This window comes from Hypanus sabinus, chromosome 1 (assembly GCF_030144855.1).
Source record: "Hypanus sabinus isolate sHypSab1 chromosome 1, sHypSab1.hap1, whole genome shotgun sequence".
Lineage (NCBI taxonomy): Eukaryota > Metazoa > Chordata > Chondrichthyes > Myliobatiformes > Dasyatidae > Hypanus > Hypanus sabinus.
Genome location: NC_082706.1, coordinates 174,646,955 through 174,659,493, shown reverse-complemented (window position 1 = coordinate 174,659,493; position 12,539 = coordinate 174,646,955). Strand labels below are relative to the sequence as shown.

Genomic DNA, 12,539 nt, shown 5'->3' with positions numbered 1-12,539 from the left:
GAGAGAGAGCAATCAAACAGTGACAGCCAGTCAAACCTTCCTTTACGTTCTTGATCTGTCGATGTGTTGTTGTGGCCATTCAGGTATGACCCGTCTGTCCTTCAGCTAGACCGTTCTTCTATGGTGGACTCGTCACCCAGGCAAGGGTGGACACACACACAAGCCCCCACCGGCCTCGCTATAAACACTGTGAGTTAAAATTGACCGATCCTTCGTTCGGTCTCCGATGCCCCACACTTTTCTCGTGGGTTCCAACACTTAAACAGTGCTCACTAGTGTGTCTCTTGGTGCGTCTGAGGGGTGTCTCCCCAGACCTCACTTTTATCCCTACTCATGGGGTCTCAGGTATCAGTCAGTTTTGAATGGCTTAGCCCATCAAACCAGCCCACTCCAGCTGTCCACTGAGGAATTTTAATGAACAGAATAGTACCAAGTAAACAGCTCTCTCTGGAGCCGTAAGTCTTTCAGGAGTCATAATATGGTCTCTCTCCCCCAGTGTTATCTCTCCCTTGTCTGAAGCAAATGTTCCAGTCCCAGTATGTTTTGTTCCATCTCTTTCTCTCTCATTAGCAGCCTGGCAACAGTAATGGTTTGTAATTCTCCCAGGGGAGGGGGGCATGGGCAACCCTGCACCCTTCTGCCCATCAGAGCTGTTCATCCTTCGTAACATTAGAAACAATTCATAATAATACTTACCATCTCCTTGAACTGATTATAATAACTGTAACAAATCAATGTACAGTATTCAAAATAATCACCTAGGATTGTTATGAGAATGTACTACAATTGTATTTACAATGTTGCATCTCATGACAGATCATATCAGAAATGTTGAGATGTACAAAATAGAGCCATGGTTAACTCAGTGCTAACTACTATGTTAAGAGTTTAATTAGTGGAGTAATTTGCTGATACTGTCTTTAAACTATTATTTTAGAGACTCAGCCAGAAGAACCTGAACCTATTAAAGCCACTATGGGTCAGGAGTCTTTCAAAACCAATACAGGTAGGTCTTCACGTTTTGGATTATATATTATTCCTTAACTCATTCGAGGTCAATATACCGAAGGTATAAAATTTGATCTCTTAATTAAACTGTTCCATTTTACTCAAGTAGGATTTGTTACACAAAGAATTAAATAAGTATAGGAATGTATTTCTCCAGCTCTTGGCTTCTCCTTTGGGAGTGGGGTATTATAAAATGTGTAATTTTGGTAAGTGATCACTTTGAATGTATATGTTGTTACCCTTGTTATTTATCATGGAACCGTAGTGTGGGTACCATAAAGACACAATTGGCTTATTGTGTCTGCTCTGGCTCTCTTACGGAGTAACTATCTAGTTCCCATTCATGTTCTTTGATCTGCCACACTGCATCTTAGACTCAGTATAAGGAGCAGACTCAGTGGAACAGATTCAGTGGGCCAAATGACGCAATTCTCTTCTACGTTTTATTGTCTTATGTATTCATTCCTTAATTTCCTCATGTAAAATTGCTGATGGAAGGACACAATGGAACCTGCCTCCACCACATCTGCAGGTAATATGTACTATGATTTAACTCCACAGTGCATTTTTAAAAAAATTGTCATGTCACTCTAGTTTCTTTTTCCCTTTATACTTGTGACCTTGAGCACTTGACCCCTCCATAGCTTCCCACAATCCTATCTATATTTCTCATCATTCTATATCTTTCCATCAAACATTCTCTTGTCTTTCTCCAAAATGTAGTCCTCTGATTCTGTAATCTAGCCTGGTTCCTCAATTTCCTCAGTTAGTTCTGATTGGCAACAACTTCTCCACGGTCAGTACCACAAGGCTGTGTGCTTACCCCCTATTCTACTCGCTTTATACTTGGAACTGTGAGGCTGTGCAGCTCCAGTCCCTTATTTAATTTGCTGATGACAACACTGTTGTTGGCCAAATCAAAGGTGGTGATGAATTAGCATATAGAAGGGAAATTTAACCTTATTGTTCAATGTTGACAATTGACTACAGGAGGAGGAAACTGGAGATTCATTAGCCAGTCCTCATTAGGGGATAAGAGGTGAAGAGATATGGCAACTTTAAAAATACTCAGTATTATCATTTCAGAAGATCTGTCTAGCACATCGTACCATTACAAAGAAGGCACGGAGGTGCCTCTTTTAAAAGTTTGCGAAGATTTGGCACATCATCTAAATTTTTGACAAACTTCTATAGATGTGGGGTGGAATGAATACTGACTGACTGGTTGCATCACGGTCTGAAGTAGTAAAACCAAAGCCCTTGAACAGAAAAATCTACAAAAGGTAGTGGATACAGCCCAGTCCATCACAGATAAAGCCCTCCCCACCATCAAATTCATTTACACAGTTGCAAGAAAGCAGCATTTATCATCAAGAGCCCCACCATCCAGACAATGTCCTCTCCTTACTGCTACTATCAGGAAAGGACCAGGCTCAGGAACAGTTACTGCCTCTCAACTGTCAAGCTCTTGAACCTGAAGGGATAACTTCACTCACCGCAGCACTGAACTGATTCCACACACTTTCAAGGACTTTACAACTCATGTTCTCAATATAACTATTTATTTATTTATTCATTCATTCATTCATTTTTTTTCTTTTTGTATTGCACACTTTGTTGCCTCCTGCACATCGGTTGTTATCTGCCTTTGTCGCGTGCAGGTTTTCATTGATTGTATTATGTTTCTTGGTATTTACTGTGAATGCTTGCAAGAAAGTAAATGTTAGGGTAGTATATGTTGACATATATGTATTTTGATAAAATATTTACTTTGAACTTTGTACTTAACTATGGTCCCTAATTACCAACAGTTCAAATAAGAGTAGATATTATTTTGTTAAACATTCATTCACTTTATGGTGATTAGTGAAGGAATCATGTTTATTGTGCTCATTGAAGATACCTCACAAAGTAGGCGAACCATCTGATTAATTATCACTTTCTCTAATTCAGTTTCGAGCAGATGGCATGGGTCAGAGGACAAAGAATATTAAAAATAGAAATGCATTTTAGCAGTTTTATAATGCAGAAACAAAATGTAGATATATTTTATTTTCAAAGTAATCAAAAAGTATCTCAAGGCACTTGAGCAGACCATAAAACCAGACGGAGCATATTTAGGCCATTTGGCCCATCGAGTCTGCTCTGCCATTTCATCATGGCTGATCCATTTCCCTCTCAGCCCCAATCACCTGCCTTCTCCCTACATCCCTTCATGCCCAGACTAATCAAGGATCTATCAACCTCTGCCTTAATTATACCCAATGACAGTCTCTGCAGCCGCCTGTGGCAATGAATACCACAGATTCACCATTCTCTGGCTAAAGAAATGTTTCCTCATCTGCGTTCTAAGTTGATGTCCCTCTATTCTGAGGCTGTGTCCTCTTGACTTAGACTCCCCTACCATAGGAAACATTCTCTCCAAATCTGCTCTATCTACCCTTTCAAAATTTGGTAGCTTTCAATGAGATGTCTCCTCATTCTTTTGAATTCCAGTTGAACACAGGTTAGGAGCCATCAAACACTGTAAGTATGACAAGCCATTCAATCCTGGAAACATTTTCGTGAGCCTTCTTTGAACCCTCTCCAATTTCAGCACATCCTTTCTAAGATAAGGGTCCTAAACCTCCTCACAATACTCCAAATGGTCTTCACCAGTGTCTTATAAGGCCTTAACATTACATTCTTGCTTTTATTTTATAATCCTCTAGAAATTAATGCTAACAATTGCATTTGCCTTCCTCACTATGGACTCAAACTGCAAATTAACCTTTAGGGAATCCTGCACAATGACTTTCAAGTCCCTTTGCACATCAAATTTTTGATTTTTTTCTTCATTCTTCTACCAAAGTACATGACACTGTTTCATCTGCCAGTTCACTGCTAATTCTCCTAATCCACCTAAGCCCTTTTGTACCCTCTCTGCTTTCTCAACAATAGCTGCCCCTCTACCTGTCTTCATATCGTCCACAAAGCCACCAATTCCATCATCCATATCATTGACATTTAATGTAAAAAAGAAGTTGTCCCAACACAGACCCCTGTGGAACACCACTTGTCCCAGGCAGCAAACCAGAAAAGGCTCCCTTTATTCCATCTGTTTGCCTCCAGCCAACCAGCTAATGCTCTTTCCAAACTATAACCTTTCCTGTGTTACCATGGCTTTTAACTTGTTAATCAGCCTCTTCTGTGGCACCTTGTCAAAGGCCCTCTGAAAATCCAAGTGCATAACGTCTATCGATTCTCCTTTGTCTATCCTGTTTGTTATTCTTTCAAAGAATTCCAACAGATTTGTCAGGCAAGGTTTTCCCTTAAGGAAACAAAGCTGACTTTGGCCTGTTTTACCATGTGCCTCCAAGTACCCTGAAGCCACATCCTTTACTATTGACTCCAACATCTTCTGAACCATTGAGGTCAGACTAACTGATCTGTAATTTCCTTTCTTCTGCCTCTCATTTCTTGGAGTGACATGTGCAATTTTCCAGTCCTCCAGAACCATGCCAGAGTTTAGTAATTCTTGAAAGATCATTACGAATGCCTCCAACAGTCTCTTCAGCCACTTCTTTCAGAACTCTGGGGTGTACATCATCTGGTCCAGGTGACTTATCTACCATCAGACCTTTGACTTTTTCAAGCACCCCTCCCTAATAATGGCAACTTTACTCACTTCTGCTCTGACACTTTTAAACCTCTGGCATACTGTTACTTTCTTCCACATGAAGGACTGATGAAAAATACTTAATTAGCTCATCCACCATTTCCTTGTTCCCCATTACTGCCTCTCTAGTATCATTTTCCAGCAGGCAGATAACTTTAACCTTTCTTTTACTCATTATATATCTGAAGGAACTTCTGTTATCCTCTTTAATATTATTGACTTTATTAGTTGCCTTCTGTTGGTTTCTAAAAGCTTCCCAATATTCTAACCTCTCATATATGCCCTCTCTTAGGGTTTTACGTTGGCTTCAGCTTCTCTTATCAGTCACGGTTGCATCATTCTGCCTTCAGAATACTTCTTCCTCTTTGGGATGTATATATCCTGCTCCTTCCAAGTTACTTCTGGAAATTCCACCCATTGCTGCTCCTCCATCATCCCTATTAATCTTCTCTTCCAATCAGAGATTGGAATGTGAAGAAATAAAATATGACACTTTTTAATGAGATAATACTACAGATGTATTTTAAGGAGCAATTACAACAAATGAAGTGGTGAGAAAAATCATGGGAAGGAATTCCAGGGATTAAGGCCACATGAGTTGCAGAGTGTTAGTGGTTGAAGTTAAAGCTGTGGTTGCAAAGTTTAGGAGCGGGATGAGTTGAATACTTTAAAATTGAAGTAAACAGAATTGACAGCCAGTGTAAGTTCACGAGCATGTATAATATTGGTTAAAGAAATTCATTTGGCATTGGGAACTGGGTTCTGCAGCTTTGATTTTCATTGCTAATGAGTGAAATTTATTAGAGTGGCATTAAAACTAATTTAAAACTTGGGCTAACTTACTAATAGGGTAATAACAAAAGCTATTATTAAAATTCAATTATTATTTGATTCCTGGAAGAATACTAAATAATTTATTGTGCTTGCTCCTTTATTTTTGGATGCTGAGCTAATTGAGATAAAATTATTGTAATTGTGGTCTTCATAATTGGGATTCAAAGGTTGTATATACTTAGCACGTGCACAGGTTTCAGAAGAATTCATTTTTTTCCCCTATAGAGCCAGAGCCAGTGGAGGAAGAGCCAGAGCCAGTGGAGGAAGAGCCAGAGCCAGTGGAGGAGGAGCCAGAGTCAGAGTCACTGGAGGAGAAACTCGCACCAGAGCCAGTGGAGGAAGAGCCAGAGCCAGTGGAGGAGGAGCCAAAGTCAGAGTCACTGGAGGAGAAACTCGCACCAGAGCCAGTGGAGGAGGAGCCAGAGGCAGAAGAAACAAATGAATTTGATGCTGTGTCTGAAGATTCAGTTGGTCCCGAAGCTGGTGAGCTTTCATAGGCTATTGCTGTAGACCTGGGGTAAATTAGATTATGAGCAAGAACCTCAAAGTTTTATATAATCAAAGAACCTATTTCAGCAAGACTTTAAGAAGCTACCTCTGGTGGAAGTTTATATCTGTCCTTGGGTAAATAGCAGATAGCTTTATATGGTGTATGTATGTAAATAGCAGGTAGCTTTATACAGTGTATGTATACTCACATATCTCTATTTTAGAGCAATAGTTAGCTCTGGTGGCCCTTGATAACAGAGGACAAAATTTAGCCAAGATACTTCCTTATTGTTAATTAATGACCTATAGTGGAAAATGTACATTTTTCTGTTATGTTTTGGTGCCCTATTGGTGACACAGAGTTTGCTAAAACACATTATTGAGTTTCATACATGATTAACTGTTTTGCATCATTAGGGTATATCAATATGATCAGAGCTGATCTGTGCTGACCTCTTTTGTCAGTTCTCCTTAATTCCTGGATCTTTCAAATATTTATCTGCCTCCATCCTAAATATAAAATGATCTCATCTCTACTACCCTCAGGGACAGAGAATTTTTGAGAAGTTTCTACGCACTTCTATTTCAAATAGCCTACCTCTTATTTTGTAGCCACGTCCTTATGCGCATGACTCACCGCTGGTGGAAACATCTCAGCACCTACCATTGTATTAACTTTTAATGGTAATTGGGAGATATTGAAAAGCCTTGTCTCATTATGGTGCCATGGGATTATTTGTATTCAGTGGCTTACTATCTGATTTGAAAGGTAGCTTGTGTGGCTGTGCAGCATCGTATTCTGAGTATGGTGAGCTTTGAGAGTGCAGATCCTGACTGTTACTGTTGAACAAAGGCTGATGCATATAACCATAGTGAGGGAAACAGAAGAAAAAAAATATTGGGGAAATGGGGAAGGTTTCAGTTTTGTGCTGCATGCCTGGGAGAAAAGGAGTGTCATAGGGTGCTGAGTAATAAGTCATGTCAATTATGCTCATTGGCCACAGGAGTAGAAGCAGGTGTGGTCTTCAGCTGCTGTAACCCATCCACTTCAAGGTTTGACATGTTGTACATTCAGAGATGCTCTTCTGCACACTGCTGTTGTCACATAGAGTTATTTGAGTTACTGTCACCTTCCTGTCAGCTTGAACCAGTCTGGATGTTCTCCTGTGATCTCTCATTAGTGAGCCATTTTTGCCTACAGAACTGCCACTCACTGGATGCTTTTTGTTTCTTGGCACCGTTTTCTGTAAGATTTAGAGACTGTTGTATGTGAGAATTCCAGGAGATCAGCAGTTTCTGATATACTCAAAGCACCCTGTCTGGCACCAACAATCATTCCATGGTCACAGTTACTTAGATCACATTTCTTCCCCGTTCTGATGTTTGGCCTGTACAAGAACTCAACCTCTTGACTACTCTGCATGCTTCCGTGCATTGAGTTACTGGCTAATTAGATGTTTGCATTTGTAGCCCCTGGTAAGCCTCAAGCTCGTTCAGCTCACTTCCGCCTAGGGGGAGCAGCCTTCGGCCCCGCCAAACTGGGCAATCAGCTTGTGTAGACGCTGTGTGATGTCCCCACCATGCCAAATAACAGACAGTACACCATACGCGATTAAATTATTACACTTTATAGATCTTACTGGTACTTAATGTACTTAATAGAGATACAATATAAAAGTAAAAGGCACCAAACTTATCAAAGTCCAACCACTTCGTGCACAACCATTGGAGCTCAATTAGTCTTCTTGCCACCATTCGATCCCCTCTGACCTCCTCGACCTGTCACCTGAGACCAACAACAGTGGTCAACCAGATGCTCCACACAAATCTGTCCTTGTCTCCTCTCCTTGCTGAAGACCCTGGGCCTCGGACTCCCGCTCGGGGTCCGTTCCGTCGCCCAGCTTAAAACATCGCGTCTTCTCTGTCCAAACCCCTCGTGCCTTCTCCTCAGAAGCCCGCGCAACACTATCTGGGGATACCTGGGGATATGAATTGACAATAAACTGGACTGGTCAAAGAACACTGAGGCTGTCTACAAGAAGGGTCAGAGCCGTCTCTACTTCCTGAGGAGACTGAGGTCCTTTAACATCTGCTGGACAATGCTGAGGATGTTCTACGAGTCTGTGGTGGCCAGTGCTATCATGTTTGCTGGTGTGTGCTGGGGCAGCAGGCTGAGGGTAGCAGACACCAACAGAATCAACAAACTGATTCGTAAGGCTAGTGATGTTGTGGGGGTGGAACTGGACTCTCTGACGGTGGTGTCTGAAAAGAGGATGCTGTCCAAGTCACATGCCATCTTGGACAATGTCTCCCATCCACTCCATATTGTGCTGGTTAGGCACAGGAGTACATTCAGCCAGAGACTCATTCCACCGAGATGCAACACTGAGCATCATAGGAAGTCATTCCTACCTGTGGCCATCAAACTTTACAACTCCTCCCTCAGAGTGTCAGACACCCTGAGCCAATAGGCTGGTCCTGGACTTATTTCCACTTGGAATAATTCACTTATTATTATTTAATTTTTACGGTTTTATATTGCTATATTTCTACACTATTCTTGGTTGGTGTGACTATAATGAAACCCAGTTTCCCTCGGGATCAATAAAGTATGTCTGTCTGTCTTACAGACCCACAAGAAAGAATAACATTTATCCCAATTGGTTAACAAATGAATACAATTCTCATTATCAGTAATTATAACCCAAACAAGCTGCGAGAGAAAGCACTGTCTCACCAGTTACAATAACAAAGAAACCATTTTAGTAGCCTTAGCAGTAACATAAAAGAAGAAACCCCTTACACATTAAAGAGCAGGTGTACCTAATAAATAAGCACTAAATGCACATTGGAAGCAACTTCAGAAGGTAATAAACACGAGAGAGTCTGCAGATGCTGGAAATCAAAGCAACACACAAAATGCTGGGGGAGCTCAGCAAATCAGGCAGCATCAATGGAATTGAATGAACAGTCAATGTTTCGGGCCATACCCTTCTCCATGAGTTTTCAAAAACATGTAGATTGTGGGAGAGATCAGTATTTGGATGTAGTATTTGGGAAAAATGAGCCCTGTCTATTTTTCACAAAGCGTAAACAACTATGTTTGAATTTTTATGGACAAGGTGACAGTGTTATCCCCGACTTATCTAGTCCTAGTATGGAGGGCTGTTCTTGCTGACACTCTGTGCACTAGGATGGGATAGGAAAAGATGGTAAGAAAACTTAAAATAGCTAAGTGCTCGCGGCCAGACAGGCTATGCCCAAGGTTAAAACAAGACTTGAGGGAAGAAATTGTGATGATTTTAGTGTCCTCACTGGCTACAGGGAGTAGTACCAGAACATTGGAGCGTGACAAAGATAGTAGGGATGATCCAGGGAATTATAGACCAATGAGTCTTGCGTCAGTAGTGGGCATACTATTGGAGAGGATACTTGGAGACAGGATTTATGAGCATTTGGAAAAGCCAATCTGATTCGGGATAGTCTTTGTGTTGGGCAGGTCATGCTTCATGAGCCTGATTGTATTCTTTGAGGAAATAATGAAACAAATTGATGAAGGTAGAGCAGTGGATGTGGTTTAGGTGGATTTTTATAAGGTGTTCAACAAGTTTTCTCATGGTAGGCTCATTCACAAAGTGAAGAAGTATGGGTTCGATGGAAACTTGGAGGTGTGCATTCAGGACAGAAGGCAGAGGGTGGTGGTATATGAGCATATTCTTCCTGCAGCAGTGTTCCATAGGCATCTGTTCTGGAATCTCTACCCTTTGATATTTATAAGTGACTTGGATGAGGAAGTAGAATGATGTGTTAAGAAGTTTGCAAATGACACTAAGATTAGTGCTGTCGTGGGTAGTGTAGAAGGCTGTCAAGGGTTACAGTGGGATATTGATAGACCAGAAAATGTAGGAGCAGAGTTAGGCCATTTGGCCCATCGGGTTGCTCCGCCATTTCATTATGGCTGATACAGTTTTACTGCTTTGTCCCAGTATCCATTCATACCCTGACCAATCAAGAATTTACCAACCTCTGCCTTAAATATACATAAAAACTTGGCCTCCGCAGCTGCCTGTGGCAAAGAATTCCACAGATTCACCACTCTCTGGCTAAAGAAATTCCTCCTCATCTCCATTCTAAAAGGACACCCCTCTATTCTGACACTGTGTTCTCTGGTCTTAGACTCTTCACATAGGAAACATCCTCTCCACATCCACTCTATCAAGGCCTTTCAGGATTCGATGGGTTTCAGTGAAGTCACCCCTCATTCATCTGAATTCTAGTGAATACAGGCCCAGACCCTTCAAACGCTCTTCATATTACAAGCCATTCAATCCTAGAATCAATTTTTTTGAACCTCCTTTCAACCCTCTCCAGTTTCAGTACATCCTTTCTAAGATCATGGGATCAAACCTGTTCATAATACTTCAAGTGAGGCCTCACCAGTGCTTTATAAAGTCTCAACATTACATTCTTGCATTTATATTCTAGTCCTCTTGAAATGAATGCTAACATTGCATTTGCCTGCCTCACCACAGACTCAACCTACAAGTTAACCTTTCGGGAATCCTGCACAAGGACTCCCCAAGTCCCTTTGCGCCTCAGTTTTTGTATTTTTTCTACATTTAGAAAATAGTCCACCCTTTCATTTCTCCTACAAAAGTACGTGACCATACACTTCCCAACACTGTATTCCATCTGCCATTTCTTTGTCCATTCTCTTAATCTGTCTGAATCCTTCTGTAACCTCTCTACTTCCTCAAAACTACCTGTCCCTCCACCAATCTCCATATTGTAGCTTCACACACCTAATGACCCCTGGAGCTTCCACTGTAAGGATGGGATGCAAATGGAGTTCAAACTGGAAAACTATGCACTTTGGAAAGTTGAACTTGAAGGCAGAGGACAGGTTGAATGGCAGGATTCTCAGCAGTGTGAAAGGACAGAGGAGTCTTTAGGATGGCTATGAAAGCTTTAGAGGGGGTGCAGAGGAGATCTATCAGGATGCTGCCTGGATTAACGGTATGTTTTATGGGAATAGGTTAAATGAGGGAGGGCTTTTCTCTTTGGAATGAAGGAGAATGAGAGATGACTTCATAGAGGTGTATAAGGGACATTATTAGAGTGGGCAGCCAGTGCCTCTTTCCCAAGGCAACAGTAGCTAGTATGAGAGGGCATAATTCAATGGTGATTGGAGGGAAGTGTAGGGGGGATGTCAGAGGAAGGTTTTTTACACAGACTGTGAAGTGTGTGGAACACACTGTCAGGGTGGTGGTTGAGGCAGAGACGTATGGGACACTTAAGAAATTGGCATATGGATGAATGAAAAATGTGGAAGGGATGGGTTAGGTTGATCTTGAAATAGCTTATAAGCTTGGCATTATGTGTCCATACTGTGGTGTACTGTTCTATGAAGCTCAATCTAAATATTAAAAACAGACAATATTTATTCTCTCATGTTTAAAATTCAGAATCTGAATCAGGTTTACTATCACTGGCCCGTCATGAGATTTGTTAACTTGGCAACAGCAGTACAATGCAATACATAATAATATAGAGAAAAAAATAAGTTAAAAATTATAGTAATTATATGTGTGTATTAAATAGGTAAATTAAAAGTAGTGCAAAGACTGATATATTAAAAAAGCGAGGTAGTGTTCATGGATTCAATGTCCATTTAGGAATCGGGTGGCAGAGGGGAAGAAACTGTTCCTGAATTATTGAGTGTGTACCTCCTTCCTAACAGTGACAATGAGAATAGGACGTGTCTTGGGTGATGTGAGTCCTGCATGATGGACGTTGCTTTTCTGAGGCACTGCTCCTTAAAGATGGCTCAAATACTTAGGAGCCTAGTATTCAAGATGGAGCTGAGTAAATTTACAGCTTTTTACAGCATTTTAATGAAAATAGTACATTTGTTAAGTGATATTTTAATGCTTGAAATTCGCATCTGAAGTTGAGAATGAAGCTGAGTTTGATCATGCAGAAGCATGAGGTTTTATTTAGTGGGGATTTCATTTAGTATTCTTTCAGATGAAGTTAAAATTATATAACAAGAAGATGATAGTTTTATAACAAGAATTGTTTAGGTTGAGTTACTCCAAGTAAGTTTCAATTGGATATTGATAATTCTAGTTCACAGTGGGAGTTATGGTGAAGCAATTTGCACAGCATATGCATAATTAAACATGGGAAGCTTGTAAGTTTCTTTCAGTGGTCTAGATCTACTGAAGGTTATGCTCTTATAGTCATCTTTGACAAAATAAGTGAAAATCAGTAAACTGATGAGAACTTAAAGAATTTGAGTTATTCTTGCTGAATAAAAAGAATATTGTTGCACGAGTGGCTATTCCATTTTACATTAAGTTTTAAACTAGAAAAAATATCTCTGTTGTCAGACACAACTTCTGGGTTACCACAAATGCCATATCCAACTCGACAGTGGATGTGAGTATGAAGAAAATTGCAGATCGAATGCTCCCTTAGTCCATCTTGAACCTTTTGACAACTGGTTAGGGAAGATGCAATATGAATTTGGTACATATAATGAATGATT

At 40.6% G+C, this 12,539-nt stretch overlaps 1 protein-coding gene across 6 annotated transcripts in view; it reads left to right on the top strand.

Annotated features, from left to right (window-relative positions):
- Nucleotides 1–12,539, top strand: part of unm_hu7910 (un-named hu7910) — a 192,980-nt gene that overhangs the window by 88,733 nt on the left and 91,708 nt on the right. For all 6 annotated transcript variants that reach the window (XM_059981769.1, XM_059981779.1, XM_059981753.1 and 3 more), the window contains 2 exons: nt 938–1,006; nt 5,726–5,983. In XM_059981769.1, the coding sequence (XP_059837752.1) occupies nt 938–1,006; nt 5,726–5,983 (327 nt within the window). The remainder of the gene's footprint in view (nt 1–937; nt 1,007–5,725; nt 5,984–12,539) is intronic.